Source organism: Amblyomma maculatum, chromosome 11 (genome assembly GCF_055883805.1).
Source record: "Amblyomma maculatum isolate TAMU_Amacu chromosome 11, ASM5588380v1, whole genome shotgun sequence".
NCBI classification, from domain to species: domain Eukaryota; kingdom Metazoa; phylum Arthropoda; class Arachnida; order Ixodida; family Ixodidae; genus Amblyomma; species Amblyomma maculatum.
The window spans coordinates 104,073,908-104,098,342 of record NC_139354.1 but is presented as its reverse complement, the minus strand read 5'-3'; the positions used below and the strand labels follow the sequence as shown (position 1 = coordinate 104,098,342).

Below are 24,435 nucleotides of genomic sequence, written 5' to 3'. Positions count from 1 at the left end.
TAGTGCACATCGCGGTGGTGAGCGTCGTAGCGGCGTTTTTGAGCTTCTTGAGAGATGGTGAGATGGTGACGAGCAATCTGGCGAGCAGCGTCGGCTCGGGCGATGGTATCGCGGGCATAGGTTGTGACGGGGCCAGCGGCGGGAAGCAAAGTGTCGAAAGGCAGTAACGGGTCTCTTCCAAAGAGAAGATAGAAAGGAGAGTATCCAGCAGTTTCATGACGCGAAGAGTTATATGCAAAGGTGACAAATGGCAGACTAATATCCCAGTCGCGATGACTGTCGGATACGTACATTGCGAGCATGTCGGTGAGTGTGCGGTTAAGACGCTCCGTAAGGCCGTTCGTCTGAGGGTGATACGCAGTGGTGAACTTGTGCCGAACGGAGCAAGAACGAAGTATTTCTTCAACAACTCGGGAAAGGAAACAGCGGCCACGGTCGGTAAGTAGTTGACGGGGAGCACCATGGTGTAGTATGTGGCGTACAAAAGGAAGTCAGCAACGTCTGTGGCGCAGCTGGTTGGAATGGCGCGAGTGATCACGTACCGCGTGGCATAATCGGTGGCCACAGCGATCCATTTGTTTCCTGACAAGGACTCGGGGAAGGGCCCTAGGAGGTCAAGGCCAACACGAGAAAATGGCTCAGTCGGGATAGCAATCGGCTGCAGGTGTCCAGGTGGTAGCACAGGGGGTTTCTTCCGGCGTTGACAGAGGTCGCAAGCGGCTACATAACGTTGGACAGAGCGGTAGAGTCCAGGCCAGAAGAAACGCCGGCGCACGCGGTCGTATGTGCGTGAGAGGCCAAGATGACCAGCTGTAGGGGCGTCGTGCATTTGTTCGAGAACGGCAGAGCGTAGGTGTTGGGGAACGACCAGAAAGTGCTCAGCGCCATCAGGTCGCATGTTGCGGCGGTATAGCGTATTCCCATGAAGGAAGAACAGGGCGAGGGAAGAGTCACGGCTGTGTGTGCGGAGGCGGTCGATAAGAGAACTGAGGGTTGGGTCCAACCGCTGTTCGTCGGCTATGTGGGAAAAGTCCGATATAGAGAAAACACAGGGGTCCGACTCATGGTCAGTAGAGGAAGGGGGATCGACGGGATAACGGGACAGACAGTCTGCGTCCTGGTGAAGCCGACCGGATTTGTATATAACGGAAAAGGTATACTCCTGCAAGCGCAGTGCCCAGCGGCCGAGGCGGCCAGCAGGATCTTTGAGGGAAGAGAGCCAACATAAGGCGTGGTGATCGGTAATTACAGTGAAGGGTCGGCCGAACAAGTAGGGTCTGAATTTTCCAACGGCCCAAACGAGAGCCAGGCACTCCCGTTCCGTAATAGAATAGTTCTGCTCTGCTGATGACAGGAGACGACTGGCGTAGGCAATAACGCAATGTTGGCCGCGTTGTCGCTGTGCAAGAATGGCACCAATCCCGTGGCCACTGGCGTCGGTGCGAAGTTCTGTTGGGGCAGATGGGTTGAAATGGGCCAACACAGGAGGATTGGTGAGAATAGCGATGAGGATGGAGAATGCGTTAGCCTGCTCTGGTCCCCATGAGAAAGGAACGCCTTTCTTCAGCAGATCGGTGAGAGGACGAGCAACAGCGGCAAAGTTTGGGACAAACCGGCGAAAATAAGAACACAGTCCTATAAAGCTGCGGACATCACGGGGTGACCGGGGACATGGAAACGCACTGACAGCGCGAACTTTGTCGGGATCAGGTTGCACGCCGGTGGCATTCACCAAATGGCCAAGCACTTTAAGTTCGCGGCGACCAAAACTGCACTTCTTTGAGTTCAGTTGAAGTCCGGCACGGCGGAAAAGTGCCAAGATGGAAGAAAGGCGACGAAGATGGCTTTCGAACGAGACAATCACGTCATCCAAGTAGCAATCACGTCAGAAGACAATCACGTCATCCAAGTAACAGAGACAAGTCGTCCATTTGAAGCCGCGGAGTAAGGAGTCCATCATTCGTTCAAAAGTAGCAGGGGCGTTGCAAAGTCCGAAAGGCATAACCTTAAATTGGTAAAGTCCATCGGGTGTGACAAAAGCTGTCTTCTCGCGGTCCTGTTCGTCAACAGAGATCTGCCAGTAGCCGCTACGAAGGTCGATGGAGGAAAAGTACCGGGCTCCATGTAAGCAGTCCAAGGCATCGTCTATTCGCGGCAGCGGGTAAACATCTTTCCTTGTAATCTTGTTCAGATGTCGATAGTCGACACAAAAGCGCCAACTGTTGTCTTTCTTTCTAACGAGCACGACAGGAGAGGCCCAGGGGCTGTTCGAAGGTTCGATGATATCGTTGCCCAACATCTTGTCGACCTCCTGCTGGATGACTTGGCGCTCAGAAAGGGACACACGATAAGGCCTCCGATGTACAGGCTTTGCATCGCCGGTGTCAATGCGGTGAGTCACAACTGATGTTAGGCCCAGAGAACCGGCAGCAAAGTCAAAAATGTCGGAGAAGGATAACAAAAGGTTGTGCAGGTCCTGAGCGTGTTCGGGGCTGAGGTCAGAGGCAATCATTGCGGAAATAGGGTCGGTAATTGTGGTGGAGAGTACGGGTGTTGGAAGGACGCTTGAATGTGGGCCAGGAGTGAGTGCACAAATGGTGCAGTCTGTGAGAGGGGACAAGGTAGCAAGGGATATTCCTTCGGGAAGAACTTGGGGTGACAGACTGAAGTTCAGGATAGGAAGGTAGGTGCTGTTCTGTGTAACGCGTACGATTAGATGAGGAAGAACGACGTTGCGGTCAAGAAAGACCTCGGTGATAGGGCAAGCAAGATAGTCACCGTCAGGCACAGGCGGGAAAGGTGACAGAGGTAGGTAAACAGCAGAGTCAGGGGGCAGGCGAGCGAACTCAGTGGAGCGAAGGCGGGGTGCAGATGGAGGGTGTTCTGAGCAGACAGGTAGGTCCAAACGAAGAAGGCCGCTGGAGCAGTCGATAAGGGCAGAGTGGGCCGTTAAAAAGTCAAGGCCGAGGATCACATTGTGAGGGCACTGGTTGAGGACGGTGAACAAAACAGGGATGTGATGACCGGCAAGGGTGACTCGGGCAGTGCACTGCCCAGTGACGGCAGCAGTACTGCCATCGGCAACACGAATGGTGGGCGAAGCGGCGGGGGTCTGTACTTTCTTGAGGCGGCGGCAAAACGATGAGCTCATTATCGAGACTTGGGCACCAGTGTCAATGAGGGCAGAGACGGGAACACCATGCACGAACAAGGAGAGGAGGTTACAGGGCGAAGAAATGGGCAGTAGAGGATTTCCAGGTCGGGGTACCAATGCAGCGTCACCTCTGGGAGCTGCATTGGCTAGTTTCCCGTGAAGCGGCCGGCAGCGGACGGCGAGGAACTGCGGCTAGGAAGAGGTGAACGGGAACGGCGGGCTGGCGGGGAAGGAGACCGACTGGACACAGGAGGAGGCGGAGTAGTATCGGTGCGGGGCGGCTCATAACGAGGCGTGAAACGGGGGTGACCGTAATTGGAGTAGCGGTGAACGTAAGGAAAACGTCGAGGTGGTGATGTCCAGCGGCTGCGGCAGTGGCGAGCGATGTGGCCAATACGCGAGCACGTGACGCAGATCGGCCTGTCGTCAGGGGTGCGCCATTCATCAGGATTGCGGTATTGGTAGCGTGGCGCGTAGGTATTGCGGGGTGTAGCGGCGGCGACCATGGGAGGGACGGGGCTCGAACTGTGGTGTTGCACGGTGTGGCTACAGGGGACGCCCAAGTTGGCAACCTCTTGACGAACGACGGCTTGAATGAGGGATATCGTCGCTAGGTTACTGTCCGAGGAGGGCGGGTTGGATGCAGCAGGAGCGAGCGCTTCCAGTTCACGACGCACGATGCGTGTCACATTTTCAGTATTGGAAGGTTGCCGTAGGGTCGGCAGATCCTCGCACGTGGAGGTAGGGGCAGTGTTGGGGAGCCGATCGAAGCGATGTGCAATGCGTCTGTGTTTGGCCTGCTCAAAATGTCGACAAACCTGCAAAACGGAGTCAACCGTAGCACAGTCCCGACAAAGTAGAAGATTGAAGGCATCGTCGGCTATGCCTTTGAGGATGTGGCCCACCTTATCAGGTTCTGGCATGTCTTTATCAACTTTTCGGCACAGGGCCAGAACGTCTTGTATATACGTAATATAAGGCTCGGTAGATGTCTGAGCACGTTTGGCGAGGTCCCTCTTGGCGGCGAGTTGACGGCCAACCGGTTTTCCGAACAGGTCACGTAGTTTTTGTTTGCAAATCTCCCAGGAGGGTATTTCTGCCTCATGCGTTTCGAACCACACGCGTGCCGTGCCAGTAAGGTAGAAGATGACATTGGCCAGCATCAGCGTGGCGTCCCACCTGTTGTGCTGGCTAACACGCTCATAAAGCGAAAGCCAGTCTTCGACATCGACTTCATCTGTACCGCAGAATGGGCCAGGGTCACGGGGGTGGGCTACGACGACAGTTCGAGTTGAGGAGTTAGATGGAGCCGTGTCGGTTGTCATCGTGACGGTTCCGAGGTGACGGCCACTGCGGAGATCCAGCGTCAGATTGCGTCGAACCCGCGACCTCCACCAAGATGTTACGGGGATGTACTTAATGTAACAACACTGCGATGGGTTGGACTTGACGCTGAGACTTCAGTAGCCGTGCAGTGTTCACTCTGTCAGCGTCGTCCTCTTTTTTTCAACGCTTTGTCGTGCCCGTGTTCCTCGGTCGTCGTCTTCGTCAGTGAGCACATTACTTTGGTCCCCGCGTTTCCAGGTAACAATATGATTGTCAATATCCATCTCCTCTATGCTACGGCTCCCCAACCTTCGTCGAGCCGCCAGCTATCCTCAGCGGCACTTTGCCAATCTACGCCGGGAAAGCTAATTCCATCGGCCTCCGGATGCAGGGATACTGACATTGGGCAAATTGAAGCTCCTCCACTTCCGATACACCTGCAAGTTGATTATTTGCAGGGGCAGGAGAGCGACAGCATCCCATGCGTTACCTCTGATTTGTGTGTCACAGTTGATGTAGCTTACGCAATCGGTTTACTTCATATTGGTACAGACTATTCAGTGATGAGCCACACCCTCACCCTAGATCTGAGCAGTTGTAACGCTATGGTAGTGTTTTAGCATTCGAACGGCTTCAGGTATCTTTATTACCCTGGAAGAAAGGTGCAAAGCCTGAATCGGCATCCACGGTTTCGTTTGCGTCGGCGAAATCGTCCTCTTGTGTGAGTGTTCGAGGAATCCGACCCTGGGCCTCGACGCTTTGCAGGCGAACAGTGTTGTCATCGACCCACAGGAAGTACGAGTCACGTTCTTTACAAAACAGGCCATGGCGCAGAGTAGCACAGAATATCAAGTAATTAGTGTTCTTTGTATTGTCCAAAACAACCTTATGCTGCCACTATGGCCCACTGTGCTGGTCTTAGTGATGAACGACTGTAATTTACCAATACCAAGGTTTTGAGTGCAGTTACCATTCGCTGTTGCTCAAGAAGGGAGTCTCTATAGCCCGCGTTCTTGTCGAACTGAATGATGATTGTGCGAGTGTTTTTCTGTTTTACTGAAGAACTTCACCAATGAGATTAATCACATCTCCAAGAAAACGGCTGTATCCTACCTTTAGGATATGGATCGGTTGTCGAATCTGCGCCCCGTGGAGTCGAATCTTGACGACATGGTCGCGCTATCCAACGCCCATCAGAGGGTTAAAATTATTCCTGGCTTGTCCTCTCATCAGAAGAATCTTCTATCGTCCCTGCTAGCTGATTTTGAACATTGCTTCGCGACGAACTCCTAGGTCGGACATACGCCTGTAGCAAAGCAACGCGCCTTCACTTATGCGGCCAAGCCATCAGTTTGTCAGCCATAGTTTGTCACCGTCCATACGTGAGGGCCTTAGAACACAAGTATACGAAATGCTTGCAGATGACGTTTTACAGCCAGCAACAAGCCCGTGGTCGTCGTCGATGTTCCTGCTGAAAAAAAAGACGATGCGTTGCGGTTCTATGTTGATTACTACAAACTGGATAATGTTACCACAGGACATATACCCAATTCCCATGGTCAATCATGCATTTGAACGACTTCACGACGATACGTTATCTTCCTTACATTTCGAAAGCGGATATTGGGAGATTGAGGTGGAAGAGCGAGACTGCGAGAAAACCTCGTTCCTGATATCCAACGGCCTCTCCGAATTCAAGGCACTGCTGTTTGAGCTTACGCATGGTGTACACCGTTTTAGATGGTGTGAAGCGGAAGTCGTGCCTTGTGTACCTGGACGACTTGGTAAATTTTCGTCTAGCTTCGACCGTCCCTTACGGCAATTGCGCATTGTCCTTCAAGATCTCCTATCTGTGCAACTAACCATTAAACTAGAGAAATGTCATATGGCTTTCGAGGAGCTCTGTTTCACAGGACATGTTATTGCACAAGATGTTCTTCAAGATCCCGACAAGACTGCTACCCTCTTCAGTTTACCACGACCAATCGACATGAAGATCCTCCACTACTTTTTGGCCTCTATTCGTATAACCAACACTTTATTCAAGATTTCTCTCGCTGAACTGATCCATTGACAGCCTTGACTCAACATGATGCACCCTCATTCTGAGGGAGTGCCATTAATGAAGCATTCAAGGAGCTCCGCCGCCAATTCCAAGGTCCTTTAAATATAGCTAATTTTGATGAGTGCAGAAATGGATGTCAACACTGCCGCCAGCAACGTCGGCCTCAGGGTGATCCTCATACACCGGCAGGGTGGTGGAGAATGAGTCATCGCCTACTCGAGCCGCACGCACTCTCGATTAGAAAGGCACTATTCTACGACATAAAAAAATGCCTTGCTCTCATCTGGGCTCTCAGAATGTTCTGTCCAATTATTACTGCTGACCGTTGTTGTCAGCGATCACAACTCGATAAGCTGGCTAGCCAGCTTTAAGACCCTTGTGGTCCGTTGGCCAGATGTAGCCTTCGGTTGCAAGCATATGGCGTGACGTTCGTCTACAGGTCGGACCGACAGCACCAAGATGCGGACTGTTTATTACAAGCGCCCTTGGCATCGGCTTCGCAACGCACTACTAAAGATTGCCCTCTTCTTTTTTGCCATCTATATATCCTGTATGCGACAACTTCAAAGGAACGATATCAAGTTGGCGCCACTTATTGAATACACCTAGAGGGCTTGAATGCTACTTTGCACCCGTGTTTTGCTGTTTGCTGCTGTCACTCATTCTATGATGGAGAATCCGATGCAAGCGCAATTTCACAGCAATAAGAAGACGCTTCTGCTTGTTCTACCAACCATGTGACGCTCTGACATTTTGAGCGCTTGTGAAATTGAACCATCCGCTGACTATTTGGGGGTCAGTCGTATGCTGGCAAAGATTCAGCTGAAGTATTATTGGCCCAGATTACTGCAATCCATGCGTCATCACATTAAAAGATACAGCGATTGCGAATGGTGCAAGTCACCTCCTCTGATTCCAGCCGACTTTCTGCAGTCCATAGCGCCGCCAAAGACCCCTTTCCAGCATGTTGGCATGTACCTCTTCGGCCCTTTCCCGAAGTCGTCCATTTTAAAACGATGGAATGGAGTCGCGACGGATTACTTAACACGGAAGGTCGAGACCACGCCAATTTAAACCGGTACTGCTTGAGAAATCGCCGGGTTCGTTTTGCACAACATGGTCCTGCGTCATGGCTCCCCTGCAGTTATGATTACCGACCGTGGAACTCCGTTTACGGTCTGCCTCGCTCATGCTGTGTTGAAGAATACACACCAGCCATAGAATTAAAACAGCCTACCAGAAGCAGACAAATGCGTTGGTGGAACGCCTCAATTACAGAATCCTGACCGATATGCTTTTCCTGTATTTTGATGTCGAACATAAAATGTGGGACAGAATTATTCCATACGCAACACTGGCGTAAATTGGCGCCGCAATAGATGGCGCGCTCTCGCCAATCGAGTTACACTTCTGTTGCCAGGTTACCACTCCGCTGGAAGCTATGCCATCAGCTGAACCTGACAGTGAGACCAAGCTTGACTTTGATGGTGCCGCTTATGTTTAGCGCGCGGAAGGAGTGCGACAACTAGACAGACAACGAACACCCCATTAGTAGCAGATCCATGCTTACCGCTACAACCTTGGACGCCGCTTCGTTACCTACACACTAGGCTGCTATGTGTGGGCCTGGACGCCCGTTCGGCGCTGCGGGCTGCCAGAAAAATTACTGCGGCCATATTTAGGCACGAACTGGGCTGTCTGCCGCCTCAGTGACGTAACGTACAAAGTTGCACAAGCCTCACCTGCTCGCGCATTGCAGAGCACCAAGCGCAACGATGTTGTGCGAATGAAACGCTATTACGAGCGACCTCGCGACTGATTTTCATGCTGGCTGCGGCCATTAGTTGGTGTGTTACTCGTGTTGTAACGCTTGAACGCTCATTCTCTCCGCTCTTCTGTCCGGTTGTAACACCGCATTTAGGCGATGCTACAGAGGAGGTTGCGGTGACAAGTATGTTATATGTGTAGAATAGGAAAGGCAGCACAGGCGGTTGAGGTAGAGTATGTAGAAGTGTAGGCCCCTGCTTGGGGCCCTCGTTCAGCTTTTGCAGTAGTTAATCGGTGATATCCTTGTGTGTAACCTGTTTTACAATATTATGCCCAAACCTCCTTGTTCCCTCCCTGACAATGGGCAAGTTGAGACTGCAAAGCTTCGGCAGCTACCATAAAGTCGGTATTCAGCATTTACGCTCAGGTCTCGTGGCATTTATTGACTCTACTGCAGTGAGCCTTAAACTTTATGGCGACATGCACTGCTGTAACCGAAACCAGCAAGTGATTGATATTTAAAATAAATTCAGCAGATAATTTATTGAGTTATTTTCTCAGGAATGGTATGAATAGGTTTTGGTGCGGCTGGATGCGGTAAGCACATGCTGTTCAGGCAGATCTGCGGATAAAACAAAGCAATCCTTTTAGTTTGAGTGCTCATGTTTCATAACAATTCCTAATAAAAGGGCAGCCATAGCTGAAATACTTTATTTATCTGAAAAATGAGACACCCCCAAAATTTACAACTGTATTGATCGCAACGTCTAAGATGAAACTTTTGTAAACAAGAAGTATTTCAGCCTTCACTTAGCATTCAAAGCAACTATTTTTTCACTAACCACGCAACTAGCAAAGTTAAAAGTTAAGTTTACAGAAAATAATAACGCATCCTATTTCGAACTTAAAAAAACATTTCATCGAAAGATTTTATTTCGGTTCCAGCTTTTAGGCTAAACTGCAAATAGAAAATTTAAATTCAAGTTGTTTCGCCGGCTTTAACATACGCCTGCTGAACTGAATATACTTCAAATCCAACCTTCCTATAAACTTGCAGTTATTGCTGCAGCCTATCTTGTTTTTTGACAGCTGAATAATGTGGCCCAAAGAAATAGTTTTTCTACCAGACCAACAATTCAGCTGCGTTTATCACCCCTCACTTCGTCTATGTTCTATCCAGAATCAACTGTGTGATATGAAGTCAGGAGGGTATTTATTAAAACTGCCCTCTGAAGAAGATTGGCTGTGGGCGCTTCAGCTCTGCCTATAGCGAATATGACTCTACGCTGCTAATGGCTTATCTCGACGGGGGTGATTGATGTTTATCGTTCGCGTGTATTAACTATGCTTGTGGCTTATTGCGCGCCTGTTTTACCTGCCACACAATACTCAACATCCTCTCGTAGGATGCAATATTATATGCAAGACCAGTCGATATAGCTGGCCAAGTAGTATGGTCGTTCTGGCGTTGTCAAGAAATAGCACGGCTCTATGATCCAGCAACTTCAGAGGGCTCGATCCCAGCTAAAAGGAGCTACGTGGCATTGCCAGGTTGTCTCCAGTCTTCCATGCCATCTGGGCCCATGACGTCACCCTGTCTAATGACCAGACTGTGCTCAGCTATGTCACCAGTCATGTAAAAACTGACAAAAGTGAAGGGGTAAATTAGCTCACAACGCCGTCATCTGTCTTTCAAGAAAACGGAGCCTATAACACCTTTCCCTTAAAAAAAACAAATGTCTGGCCTACTTTTCAAGCACTCAAAACCATTTTTGCTGGCCGAAATGTACACGCTCACTTCACAAGGTGATGTTCGGAGAGACAAAAACCAGACTTCGTACAGTGCAGAATTCCTGCCTTCATTTACACTAGCGACGAAAGTTAAGGGCAGCTCTATCTGCTCATTACATCACATATTTGTAGCAGCGTAACAAATGCAGTACATTCTAGCTGCAGAGATTCGACTAAATATACGCCTCTCTAATCCCTCTCTGCCAGAAGCAGGCTGGGTATTCTGGAAACGCAAGGCTTGAAATAAAAGTAATTTGGGCCGCAAACAATTATTGTTCAAACGATTGACCGCGCAGTCGTGAGGAAAGCGGATTCCCCTGAGCGAGGAAGCTGTATTTGCGAGCAGCGTGGAACTGTGCAGCAATGCTACGGAAATAAAATAAATATTGGTGGTGTTTTTACAACAAAGCACATTGGTATAAGGACAAAATGGTCTTTGAATTCATAGACTCTCTATTGTCGTCGACTTTGGGCAGAAAAAGACGTTTTGGAGTTCAGTCGCGTCCTTAAAGTGCAATGTAGAAGCAGAAGCTTGGGCATATTGATTAGACATTATAGCTGTCGCGCATGCGACGAGGAAGAGAGAAGATTGTGTCTGTGTCTCTTCTCTACCTAGCCGTATGCGCTTCACTAATGATGATTGAAAGTGTATATTTCCGTAAACCGCTGCTCCCTAAATACGCAACTGGTATATAATATTCGCTGTTAACAAGGCTCAGTTTGGGAAATAGCTTTGCGCTGGTACCTTCTTGCAGAAAAAAAGACTCAGCCTGTGAAAGGAAAAATAAATAACCTTTTTAGTATATTTTATGTATTGACACAAGATCCAGGCATTTATATTCCGTCTAATGTTGCTGTAATGAACATTTTGAATAATTCACCAAGAACAGACAACGGGGCAAATGATGTACTACCTTCCTGACGGGCTTTGTAGAAAAGAAGCTATCACGTCGGAAGCCTCTCCATCTTTATTCAAGCTAAAAACAAGAATTCTGGCTTCAAACTACCGAAAGTGTGTGGAGTATGTAGATAGTTGGCTTTGTTTGAACAAAAGCTCAGCACGAGTGAGAGCATGTAAAATTTGCTCTTTATATTTTACATAATATTTAAGGCGTGTGTTTTGCGAGGGACAAGCCTTCACTAAACTAATGAAACTACCGTTAACTAAAATGTAGCAGAAAAAGCTGCCTATCTTCTCTCGGCTTTTGGCCACTATGATAATGTGTAGATCTCGTAATAATAATTCATCAACGGGAATCTGGTAGTGATTTTTGAGACAGCCTCATGCAGTCTGTGGACCGCTATATAATATAGAATGGCTACGATATCTATTCTTACATTATTTATTTATCTGATACATAATACAGATTCGTTCGTCATTGTGGAAGGTTGGTACATGGCTGTAAAAGTCTGCACAATGCATTAAACACGCTAGATAATTAAGTAAAAAGACAGAATTACAAGGCACAGTAAAATATATGAACATAAAAAACTGCAAGGAAATTCTGATGAAAGAGAATAGAAATAATAAGAAAAGAAAGTACGTAGCAACGAATACAGAACCAAAATGAAAAAAAAAAATAAAAATAATATACTGCATCTGGCACGCGTTTCACTCCGCATGTAGACCTGTTAAGGAAAATGGATAAGAGAAAAAGCGAAAGGAAGAAAAGCAGAACAAGTACATAGCCATCAGTTGCAGAAAAGAAAACAAATAAAAAAGAGAACGGAGACATTCTTAACAGCTACATGAGCGAACCGTGTGTTGCCTTGATGGAATGCATCAAGATTAGACCGAGAAGCGACGTTGCCTGGCACGGTATTCCGTAATCTGATTACTCCGTCTACGTCCTGAAGAATTACAAGCTGCATATGACCTTGAAAACTGATTTGATTGCGCAAATTGGTGGACCCGTGCGTCGAGACGTGAGAAGAATGGGCCTAATATATTGAATTGTATATGCTCGCGTAAAGTATAAGGTGAGAGGTCGTGTGAAGTACGCCTGCAATATATAAAGAGGTCAGTTTCAATCTGCGTGACATGGGAATGGTAGTTATATTTTATAAAATAAATCATGCTGGTTCTATTTTAGATGCATATTTTAGATTCTATATCTGTGATCAAGCTATTATGGTAGGGTGTCCAGCTAGGACTCTTCGTGATTTTTGGGACGAACAAAAGTATTGTAAGCTTTACACGATTATTAGCAGGAAAATTTCTGAAGTTACAGTCTAGATACCCCAAAGTGTTTCAGTTGAAAGCTCATATCTATGCATTGCGGAAGATCTATGTATGATGTGAGCGAAAGTTAACAGCGAGCTTTTTGTATTGGAATACATGAGAGTAAATTTCCTTGAATGTGGTATCTGTTGTAAGATTGTTTACATTTGCGCCTGAATGGGATGGCAGCATTCGAACTTTTACTATTACTGACCATCCGGCGCACCAATCTTCAAAACATGGAAATATTTAATTTGGGCCCCTGATGATCATTTGTACATTTAATAGGCATACAGATAATGCAACGTGCATAAAAATTCTCATAGTAGAAGATATATTATTAAGTAAATCATTGAAGTGATGAGTAATAATCAATGACCAAACAGGCTCCCCTGCCGCTCACTAGAGGAAACAAAGAAAACATTCGAAGACAGACTAATAGCAAGTGCAAACTGTAGGCGATGCAAGAGGAAGTTATGAAGCCATGGTAACGTTAAAGGGTATGATAGAAATGCTGATGTTTTCGAAATCATACAGCAGTTGATTACGTGATCGAAATCTTTGGCGAAGTCGATTATTATAGAATCCGTCTGAGGAATATCGCGCATAATAAAACGCAACGCAGTAGTTATTTAGAATGATTGCCTCTTTTTTAGTGACAACTTTCTAATCCGTGCTAGCCACCCCAATAAGTTCTCGTGTTCAAGATGAAAGTTGTTCTGCAGAGGCATGTGCAAAGTACTGGGTTTTTCTATTCATTTTTAAAAAGGATCATTAATTAGCTTAGCTGCCCTCTCTTTGAGGGCACTAATTTTATAGCTGGAAATTACACCACAATAAGGAATTAACTTGTAATATATATTTGCAACGAAGATGTTCTAAATTTTAAAAACCATACCACCCGTCTCGGCTGATGTAGACACCTTATTCTTACTAAGGGGACACACGATGCCTTCGAGAGTTATTACAATAGGTGACACTTTGCGATAACGAAGATAGGGAACCTAGGGAAGGTGATGGTAATCGTCTAGAGGAAATAGAGATAAAACGGTGTTGAATGTTGCGAGGCTTTCAATGATTGGGAATACGTTCGATATATACGGGTTAATTCGAATCGTGCTGCGACTCATTTGTTGTTGAATGTTCTGCTTAGCTCTCAAAACAATCAATCCGTCAGTTTGCCTGAATGCGAAATATGTCGTGCCCTAATTAAAAGAAGTCATTTTTAAAGGTTTTTCACAGTGTCAAATACAGACAAGCTTTTATGTTTGTGGTGTAGTGAAATGTGGGGGATTGCTCGTAAAAAGGTACAACAATCCTAAGACAGCAATAGCAGATTTAAATATATTATGCCAAATGACACCATTGCAGCGTTGTTTATTTTCAGTTTGATATTATGTTGCAGAGAATTTGAGCTTCATCTCCACGGCTTCATCTCCAGAGCTTGATCTCCTGATCGCCCGTGAACATATACGATGAAGTGTTGTAATCACAAAGGACATTGCATTTTTCGCATACTGACCTTTGTTCGGCCGTCAGATGTAACTCCGCAAGCTGTGTAGTCGGGTGCAATATGAATGTGATGTATTTTTTCACCCTCCTCATCAGTTGTCTTACAAACTAAAATGCAACCCTCAATACTGTGGTGGTCATGGTAGTTCTGAAAGAAGCATTAAAGCATTAAAGCTGCACCAATATATGTTGAACGATTATTACATATACAGATTCATATATCAGGATGCAGCATAAAGTGATAGAGCGAACAAATAATATTCGAGAAAATATATAAAGGATCAGGAGGCGGCAAGAATAGGTCGTCTTTCTGGAGCAGAACACTACAAATACTTCTACACTTTACGAGACATTTAAAGTGATTTCTTGTGAGCACCTGTCAACCCATGGTGTCTGGATTGGTGGCGAGTTGGTTTGAGTTGTTTGGTTTTCTTTTCTTAAGCGGGAACTACCTAATAGTCAGCGAAGTAATCCTATTATAGCTGAAAATACGGCAGCTATATTAATGCTGAGTTAGGAGGGTTTTGCCTTATGGGATTGAAGCAGCAGCTAAGGGCTAGGGATGAATATGAAGAAAACGTTTTATTGAAAGAAAAAAGAGAGGGCGATTTATGGGAAGGATGGTCAGGTCCTCAGTCCGAGATTCTGTTCGCTAAAGCTACCGCCCTCGCTCTATCCACAAAGGCTCGCTAGTACTCGAGGACCGAGCTAGCTATAAATGACCACCTCCCATTCTTCCCACGTTGGTTGTGTGCGGTGACTAGGACTTTATTTGCTTGGCAGGCCCATTTTATATGGTAGAGATCTGCTTTTTGCCCGCGAAATTTGCATTACGCTCAGGTAAATTCCTGCTCAATAGCGCTGAGCGTTATCGGAATGATGTTTGATGTAGTCGCGAAACATTCAAAGCTCTTTTTATTGTTTTTTTTTAGCAGCGGCCGGCCTACGGTGTTATCACTCTAGTTCTGGACGCGAATAAATCCTGTATTCTTTCTTTGTTAATGCTTGTTGCCGCGAGGCGCAGTTTTATCAGTTTCTATTCGCGCAAGATTCGCCGAGATGTTTCTCGAAGATTCCGACCACTCGCGAGTGTTTCTACATTTTTCCAGGTTGTGCTAGTCACCATTGGCGGCTGTATCTCGATGTTTCTTCGAAGCCTTTACATTGAGCGTTGATGGGTGCGACGGGCATTCTTTGTTCGACGAGCGCTGAGCATGACTGTAGGTATCGCAGCTGCTGAATCACTGTGTTCTTTCATGGGCGCAAGTTAGTGCAATAATAAAGTTTCTTCAGTGCCCTCCCAGACTCCTGATTTGTGTCATCGGCCTTGTTACCCAAACGTGACATCAGGGGATGGTGCGGAATTCCGACACCGTGACGTACCTCAAAGGTGGCACCCGTCGAGCAGAAAGCACATTTGGTTTTCGTCCAACCTTGTGAGCCCCCCTGTCTCCAAGGTCGACCGGAGGAGTATTCAGCAAAGTTAAACAAGCCTATTTTGCTCTTGAAGGATCTTACCATATTTGGTTCGAAAATCACGAAACAGCTTTGAAGAATTCGAAGATTTTCAAGAGAGTGTTTTTGATTGCCTTTGCAAGTGTCGTTCGGAAGGAAAGGCCAAGGCCCTCCTTCAATCAAGACTTCAACTCCGAAACGAGCTCGTCCTGGTTTAAGTTGTGGAGATGAAACGCCTCTTTCCAGTCTCCGATCCTAAGATGACCAAAGGTGCGAATGTGAAATGTTTAATGCGAGGCGTTTAAGAGTTTCGTTTACCGGCATCTCAAGAAGGAAACGACGATAGATTTTCTCGACGAATTGGCGGACATCCGAGATCTATTCCCCCTCCACACCAACCCTTGAAATGCGCACCTGACTAAGTTCGTCAGCCTATTTTTCATATTAACCCAGCAATAACCTACAGCAGAAAAGACAAGAATCGCAGTCTTCTTCGATACTACAGTGAGCGCTTCTCATCATCACTGAAGGTGCGATAAACGCTACTGGCCAAGCACCGCATTATAACGGACGAATACGCCCGGCCTCTGCGCCAAAGCCCTACTGCGTATCGTCACGAGTACGCTATGCCATCCGCGAGCAAGTCGATGAAACGCTTCAAGATGATGTTATCCGGCCATCAAAAAGCCCTTGGGTGGCACCAGTCGTTCTAGTGGAGAAAGATGGGACATTTCGCTTTTCTGTCGATTACCGCCGCCTAAACAGCCTAACGAAGAAAGATGTTTACCCTCTTCCTCGCATCGACGACACACTCTACCAGCTCTGCAATGCAAGGTACTTCTCATCGATGGACCTGAAAAGCGGCTGTTGGCAAATTGAGGTCGACGAAGGAGATACGAGAAGACCGCATTCATCACACCAGACGGCCTTTTCGAGTTAAAGGTGCTGCGGCCTCTGCATCGCACCAGCGACGCTTCAACGAGTAGTGGACACTGTGCTGGCGTGCGTAAAGGGACAGATTTGCCTGGTATAATTGGATGATGTCGTTGTTTTCTTCTCTAGCTTTGAAGACCACCTGAAAGGCTTCGGACAGTATCAGAAGTTATTACGTCATTAGGGCTAACTTTGAAACCAGAGAAATGCCGCTTTGCAAACGAGGAGCTTCGTTTCCTGAGTCATATCGTTGGCAAGGATGGTGTTCGCCCTGACCCTGATAAATCGGCTGCGATCACGCAGTTTCCACCACCCGCCGAATAGAAAGTTGTGCGCAGGTTCCTTGGGATGTGCCATTTTATCGATGATTTTTCAGGACCTTTTCGCACATCGCCGAAATGTTGACGCAGCTTACAAAGTGTGACGTAGACGCTCATTGGGAAGCGCCGCAAGAACAAGCCTTCGCCAAACTTCAGCGTCACCTATAGTCCCCTCCTGTTCTGGGCCACTTTATTGAAAAAGTCTATACTGAAATTTATACCGACGAAAACAGTCTGGGCCTTGGTGGTGTTATCGTTGAAAAGAGTGCGGGACTGGAGAAAGTTATCGCATACGCTAGCCGTTCCCTGTCGAAATCTGAAGCCAATTATTCGATGACGTAGACCGAATGCCTTGCCATATTGTGGGCCACATCGTAATTTTGGCCCCATTTGTATGGATGATCATTCAGTGCTGTGAGTGATCACCATCCTCTCTGCTGGTTCGCCAACTTAAAAGATCCTTCCGGCCGCTTTACGCGATGGTGTCTGCATCTTCAAGAATTCACATCCCATTCGTCTACAAGTCCAGTCTCAAGCACTCCGATGCATCAACGATCCCCCGTTGATGCGCTGCCGTAAAACGACTACGAAGATGCCTTCTTGGTACCGGCAAGCGCTAGCATCTTCACACTGCAGCAGCGCTCGAACCCTGGCTGATTGCTTAGAAGGAAAGATCGCTTTTCCTCCTACTGTGTTCCGGCATCATTTATCGTCATTCGCCTAAGAACTTCGCAGTCAGCAGAACCGCGCTGCTTCTTGTGCCCAGAAACCTCAGACAAGAGTTTCTACGGGCGCTGCACAATGAGCCGACCACAGAACGTCTTGGGTTTGCGCCCACGTTGCATAAGATACAGGATAACATTACTGGCCACGTTTGTCTTCCGACGTTGCTCATTATGAGAAAACGTGCCATGATTACCAGCGACGCAAGACACCCCCGATGAGACCAGCTGGTCTACTGAGCGCAATACCGCCCACGATTACGCCATTTCAAAAAATTGGAATAGACCTTCTCGGCCCCTTCGTAACTTCATCAGCGGGGAACAAATAAATATTCGTGGCAACCGATTACATAGTCCGTTATGCGGAAGCGAAAGCCCTGCCCAAAAGTACCGCTGCAGAGGTTGCTAAGTTTTTCGTCAACCGTACTCTGTGCTCATCACGGACAGATGAACTGCATTTACTGCTGAGCCCACGCGGGCGATCTTGAACTATATTCGAACGAGCCACCGTAGGACAGCTGCCTGACATCTCCAGACCAATGGACTTATGGAGGGCCTCAACAAAACAATCCCGGATATGATCGCCATGTAGTACATCGATGCCGAACACAAGACCAGGGACACCATCTTGCCGTACGTGATCTCGTATAACAAGGCTGTTCAGGAGGCGACCAGGGCGATCCTGTTCCTGCTTGTGTATAGCAGGAATCAAAAGACCACGCTCGATGCAATGCTGCTGCACTTAACAGACGAGGGGAAACTGGACGTCGCCCCCTACCTTCAGCGTTCAGAGGAAGATCGACGACTTGCAAGTCTGCGCAATAAAGACCAATAACGCACCGACACCCGGCGATGCAACTTGCAACGCCACCACGCTGAGTACAATCCCGGAGACCAAGCATGGGTATGAACACCAATTCGCAGTCGAGGACTAAGTAAAACGTTTTTGAGTCGATATTTTAGGCCATACAAAATCATTCGGCGCTTCGGACAACTGGACTATAAAGTCATTCCTGACGGTACGACAGGATCATAACGGTGATGCGCACGCCCGGAGATTATACATGTACGCCTGAAGCCATATGACGCGCGTTAAATAATTCGTAGTGTTTAACCTTTGTAATGTTTATGTTTTGTTTGCTTTCTTAATTTTTTAGCATCAAGGCGAGGATTTTTTAATGGCGGAGTGCTGCCACGAAGCATTCAAAGCACTTTTTGTTGTTATTTTAGCAGTCGCCGGCATACGGCCTCATCACTCTAGTTCTGTACGCAAATAAATCCTGTATTCTTTCTTTTCTCATGCTTGGCGCCGCGAGGCGCAGCGTTTTGAGTTTCTATGTCACGCAAGATGCGCCGAGATGTTTCTCGAAGATTCCAACCACTCGCGAGTGTTTCTGCATTTTTCCATGTTGTGCTAGTCACCGTTGGCGGCTTTATCTCGATGTTTCTTCGAAGCCTTTAAATTGAGCGTTCACGAATGCGACGGGCATTCTTTGTTTGACGACCGCTGAGCATGACTGTTGCTATCGCTCCTGCCGAATCACTTAGTTCTTTCACGGGCGCAAGTCAGCCCATTAAAGTGTTTCTTCAGTGCACTCCCAGACTCTTCAGTTGTGTCATGGGCGCTGCTCTGGGCGCTGCAGTTGTGCAGCTCAGAAAACCTTCTCGCACACGATGCCACAGACACACATACCGTGAGGAATAGCTACAGCCCTAATGAAAGGTTGAGAAGGGAGTCTACAAAATCTCACTTCGTAGTGAATGTCAAGAAGTCCAATGCTGCCCAGCTGTTGGCGACTTCGAGGGCAATTCCGGCTGCTTTGAAGTGTCTTCTCATCCTAGGAATTTCGATAAGGAGAGCGGTATCAGACAGCCCGTCATAGAATTCGGTAAGTTTCAGAATAGAAACTTTGAGCTCTAGTTGAATAAAGAAGATTCGCTTAGACAGGTCCAAACAGAGCTGCCACATCTCGAATCGCTTTTGGATCTTGTGCAGAGCTCAGCATAAAATCTATCAATGCACTCCAGCATCGCCCTCTTATTTTCTTCTTGCAACGAAAGTCCCGAAACTCTGGCTTGTTCCCCTGCCACAAACCATTTGGCAATATGGTTTGTAATCGGCGTAAATTAAAATGCTCTACTTTATCTAATCCCTTGGTTGGGCACGAGAACTTCTGTCTTTATAGACAAAAGTTCTGTAATCCGTCTGCATACGTCAACAATGGCTGTATGTAGTCTGAAACTTCAAGGAGAGAGTAGGAATCCCGGGGGAGATAAGGTCGGGCAGAGGCGTGAGCGCGCTCCTTTCCCTCTACAGCCACAGAGCCTGGTGCCAAAAGAAGCTCTTTGTGCGTGCACAAACTACAGACTGTTTGAAGATACTGCAGGAAATCGCCGCAATCGTCCTTCGCCTAGAAAATCTGAGCGTAGTCTCCGAATCCGTATTGATATATTCGAAATTAGATTGCGAAGCAGCCATGGCGATCGCCGTCTCTTCCAACTCTGCAATTTTTTCTGCGCCGAACAGAAAATTCATTAATCGTCTGCTTCTGATGCACCTTCGATATTGTCGACACGCCTCTTACAGGATCCGTAGCATTCACAAAAAAAGGGTCCATCTATTTTAAAGTAGCTGGTCGGGATACTCTTGGCGCTCGCACTCCTCCTTGCCTGAATTTAGGGAAGGGCAGTAGCCGAAACTTGCTCCTGCCTTACTTCAGAATTTCTTGTCTGCCTTTCACGAATCAAGGGCAAATAAGTATTCCTCCACGTTTTCCCCAGCTTTTGCTCATGACAATGTGTCATACTGACTTGAGATGTGGGGCTCAATCTGTACGTCTGTCGTATTGTACACCCCCAACTTTAGAAAGCGCTCTGTATATGTTTCAGCAACAATCACAATGCGTTCTTGTGTGCATCCAAAAAATTTAGGTCGCATTTCTTCATCCGAAAACAATTCCGTAGAATAAAAAGGCACTAACCGCCGAGCAGTGTCTATCATCTTATTCTTTCTTGTGGTAATAAGGCTCGTCATGTCCATTAATGGCTTAAATACTGTACGTGGAGTAGTTGTCATTGATGCGTTGACACCCTTGCTCTGACGAGTAGCCCAAGAATATGCATTGCATTTACCCCAGGAGACAAACCATCGCGCACCTAAATTTCTAAAGGGCCCTGATCTCTTCTCCTGCGCATGATGACCTCTGATTTTTCTGGAGAGCAGCACAGCCCTCACCCTTCCCCATATTTCTGGAAATAGGAAGCAGTCTTAGCAGCCTCTTAGAGCACATTTTTCCTTTACACTAGACTTCCCCTGTACGCTCATACAGCGACGTTACCTGCATAGAGGGCGTGACAAATTCCATCTATGGTGAGGAGCAGGGGAGAGAGAATTGCGCCTTGTAGCGTACTGTGAGATATGCAGGAGTACGGGTGCTTCCCAATATCGAACGCGCGCTTGAGATCCAAGGCTAAGATTGCTCTTTTGGTGGATGGGTGAATAACTTCCATCTTCAGCTGCAGCAGTGCGTTTTGCGCGGATAGGTTCTCTTTGAAGCCAAACATGGTGTGCAAAATGATTCTTCTAAATTTCCTCTTTTTCTTTGACGCTAACAGACCGATGGCCCAGTGAGATACTTCAGTTTTCTTCCGCTGATATACTGACTGATTCATAGTATTTCATTACAATTTATAAGGCGCCGTGAGCAGATTGTTTTTTTTTTCTCGATAGATTAGGCTTCTTTTCGTATCATTTCATTTCTCAAGTAAACTTATATGTTGTGTTTTACAAAACACAGAGATTTGTTTTTTACCAGCCAATAAACAATAAAGGTAAAGGCCGCTTATTCATAATATATTTTCTGAAAATAACTGAAACTTTTTTGAGATCGCCACCGCGGGTCTCGCCGTGGTTTATCAACCTTGGTAGAGCTGCTAACTTATGCAAGTACTTTACACACGCTAACAGCAGTGAACAGGTCATATTTTTGGATTGCGGAAAAGCTTTTCATTTATTGCCTCATGAATACTTAATACAGAAATTTTATGAAATTTAAATCGAGAGTGTACTTAACATGTTGTTTGTTTTGAGGAACTGTCTTGGACACCAATGACGGCATGTTCAGGATGTTCAGCGACCGTGAAAACGATTGCGAAGGTGCCACAAAACTCAGTTTAGCATCAGGTTTTATTCCCTACTCTGAGGAAATTGTTATGGTCATACGCAAAGATAGTATTGTGATGCTTTAGCAGATCTTGCAGCTTTTACACCGAAAATAAATCAGCAGCTCACAAGTCAGGCTCCAGTATATATCGGATGACATTTATGGTTATGAAATAGGGTTATGTTCCTTATCGCTGTCGAGTTTACAGTCATGTATGTATCAAGAGAACCATTTTAACGCAATTATTATTCTAATAGAATCATTATACTTAATCATCGAGTGTTGAACGTTTCAAAGTTACTATTTCCGGTAGTGTAAATTTGGACATCCTGATTATAAATGGGCTGAAATTCGGAAAACCCTGTTTATGAAATGAGCTAAAGTTATGCAGTGAGTGGCATTTGAAATAAAACTTTGTGCAAAGAACCAGAATCTGTGTATTGCCTTCATCAAAGCTTCCTCTTTGTTCCACGCTTTATCAACAGGCTTTACCTTAGATTGGGGAGCAACCACAATATGAAAGCTTCAAAAAATATTGACGTTATTGACGAAATAAGTATCATTCCCGATACGCTCGTTACTACAAACCCGCGGGGACAATTTTGGGAAAATCAAACAAAAAGCGAGCAACACATACTAATATCGATTGCTCCAGACCAACATCTTCACGGTAAAGAATACAAGTGAATTGATTGACAGCCGTCAGCATGAACTGCTCCGCCGCTGTGGTGCAGTGGTTAGCGTGTCCGACTGCTGTACCTAAGAATGCGCGATCTATCCCTGGCCGCGGCGGTCGCTTTTCAATAGAGGGGAAAAGCAAGGCGCCCGCGCGCTGTGCGATATCATGTAAAGGACTAGCCGGCCAAAATTTAAGAAACCCTCCCCTATGGCGTCAGTCATATCTTGAGTCGCTTTGGGACGATAAACCCTATTAACCAAACCAACCGATGGGAATGAGCAAAAAAATCTCTTGACGTATACCACCACTTTCAAGAAGGCGCGTACTCCTCCTCCGAAAAGTATTCAAGCCTAAAACTTAGTTTCAAGCGTCCATCTGTATTAAAAAAAACAAACACTGGAAAACACACCAAGCCACTCTCAAGACTACCACGACAGCATATTGTTGTAGCCTGACTGTCACACGCCATTATGGTGTCTGCCATAGGAACCAATCAGAGTAACCACACCCACACAACTCAGACACTGCCAGGACCCCTCTTCACAGAGCAGTGCTTTGCAGCATTGCCATAGTTCACATGGGTGGCATCGAAGAAGGGCAAGTCGTCACATTGAGATGAGATCGTTGTAGCTGATATCATTATATGGTTGCTTCAGCTCGTGTGAGCCGAAGCCACTTAGCTTGAGACAAAGGGAAGTAAAAAAATTAGAGGAAGTGTACCCGGGCACTAAAACCAAATTCTAGCTCGTGGCTTAATAAACTGAATGCCGCCTTTGCCTTCTATTAGTGATTGCAGTTAGCAGTGTGCATGCAGTAACTTTTCAATATATTTGCTCTTCTGCAAAAGTTTCACTGCTCAACATTTATTATTCGAAGTACGTCAAAAACATTCTTAGTAAAAAATTGTACTGTTGTCAATATGTCATTTTTTTACACCTCATTTATATTACATACAAGATCGCTTTATGCTGGAATGTAAGAATCTACATTCTTAGTAAAAAATTGTACTGTTGTCAATATGTCATTTTTTTACACCTCATTTATATTACATACAAGATCGCTTTATGCTGGAATGTAAGAATCTCAAATCACAGTGATGTGCTCTGCTCATGCCTTTGCATTTTTGTAGATACCCAAAATGTGCATATATTAAGGGTTAAAGCGAAAATGCGCTGCGAAACATCAGAACTATTCGGGAACAGAAGATTGTCACCTCTAAAAATGCTTGCTATCTTTGTATTCTTAAATATTTGCAATGTGACCATTTTTTCCTTTCCAGCATTTTCCCCTTGTTTACTGCTCTTTCATACTTTGGAAGAAATGACCGAAACACAATGACAGTTATTCAAGAAATGAAGCGATTACCTCAAAGTAGATGAATATTGTTAAGTTGCTTTGTACTCGTTCACCTTTTATAGTTGATAGTGTTCGTGCCATGCTTAGACGCATTTCATGCTTATTGTCTCTGTGGACGTTCACTTATGCAATCTTTATCTAAGCCCACCACACATTATATTCAAGCAGTTGCACTGTATATTTTAAAATAAAAGTAGACAGGAATGTATCTCCCCAAGTAATATGACCGATGACTAACCATCTGGAAATGCACTTAAGAGATAGCATGCGAGAGGGTGAAAACATAAGCAGAGTATTCTATCCTGCTATTGGGATGAGTGAAAGAGCTTACCTCGATGAACTCCACTTCTTTAGCATTTTTGTGCAGAAATGTACAATACTTGCTTCCATCTATAACAACAGATTTAATGTTTGCGCTCGTAGGCAGTGCCAAAGCTCTCGTCTCTGAGTTCAGCAGGCATTCACCTTTCACCGACCTGCAAGCAAGAATAAGGCTCACACTGAAAGTGCAGCCCTAGAAACGCTCAATCTGGCAAACGAAGACGCGCGCTTAGTGGTTTCAGTGTCGGTCTTTAAAACAATGTAACAGCCAAGTTGCGGCGCGTTTACGTTAACAGTGATAAATTAGGCAGAGGAAGAAAGTGCCAGCAACGCCGCTGTGTCGGATACTTGTTAAGTCTGGAGCCTCTGCCCTAGGGCATGTATAAAATCCTAACTTGCTCGGCTGGCGTCTCTCTCACGATGCCATCGTGTTATTTTGTCCGAACAATAAAGAATCTGTGAACCTAAAATCTCGGCTACCTGCTCATCCAAACAACAGCGTTATTTCGTCTGTAAAACGGCGACTGATTATGTAAAACTAATAGGCTCTATTTATACCTTAAATACATGGAACTAGCTTCAAAACGTATTAACTCTCCATGCCAAAACGCACAAAGAAAAAGTGTTGTCGCTGAATTTCCAGTTGCGGG

The 24,435-nt window shown here is 46.2% G+C and overlaps 1 protein-coding gene across 1 annotated transcript in view; it reads right to left on the bottom strand.

The window, feature by feature from the left end:
* Window positions 1-8,836: 8,836 nt before the first annotated feature.
* Window positions 8,837-24,435, bottom strand: part of LOC146174540 (venom metalloproteinase Antarease-like) — a 102,344-nt gene continuing 86,745 nt past the window's right edge. The window contains exons 12-14 of the mRNA XM_084584947.1: window positions 23,796-23,940; window positions 13,847-13,984; window positions 8,837-8,934 (exon numbers count right to left, since the gene is read on the bottom strand). Of these exons, the coding sequence (XP_084441073.1) occupies window positions 8,854-8,934; window positions 13,847-13,984; window positions 23,796-23,940 (364 nt within the window). The 3' untranslated portion in view covers window positions 8,837-8,853. The remainder of the gene's footprint in view (window positions 8,935-13,846; window positions 13,985-23,795; window positions 23,941-24,435) is intronic.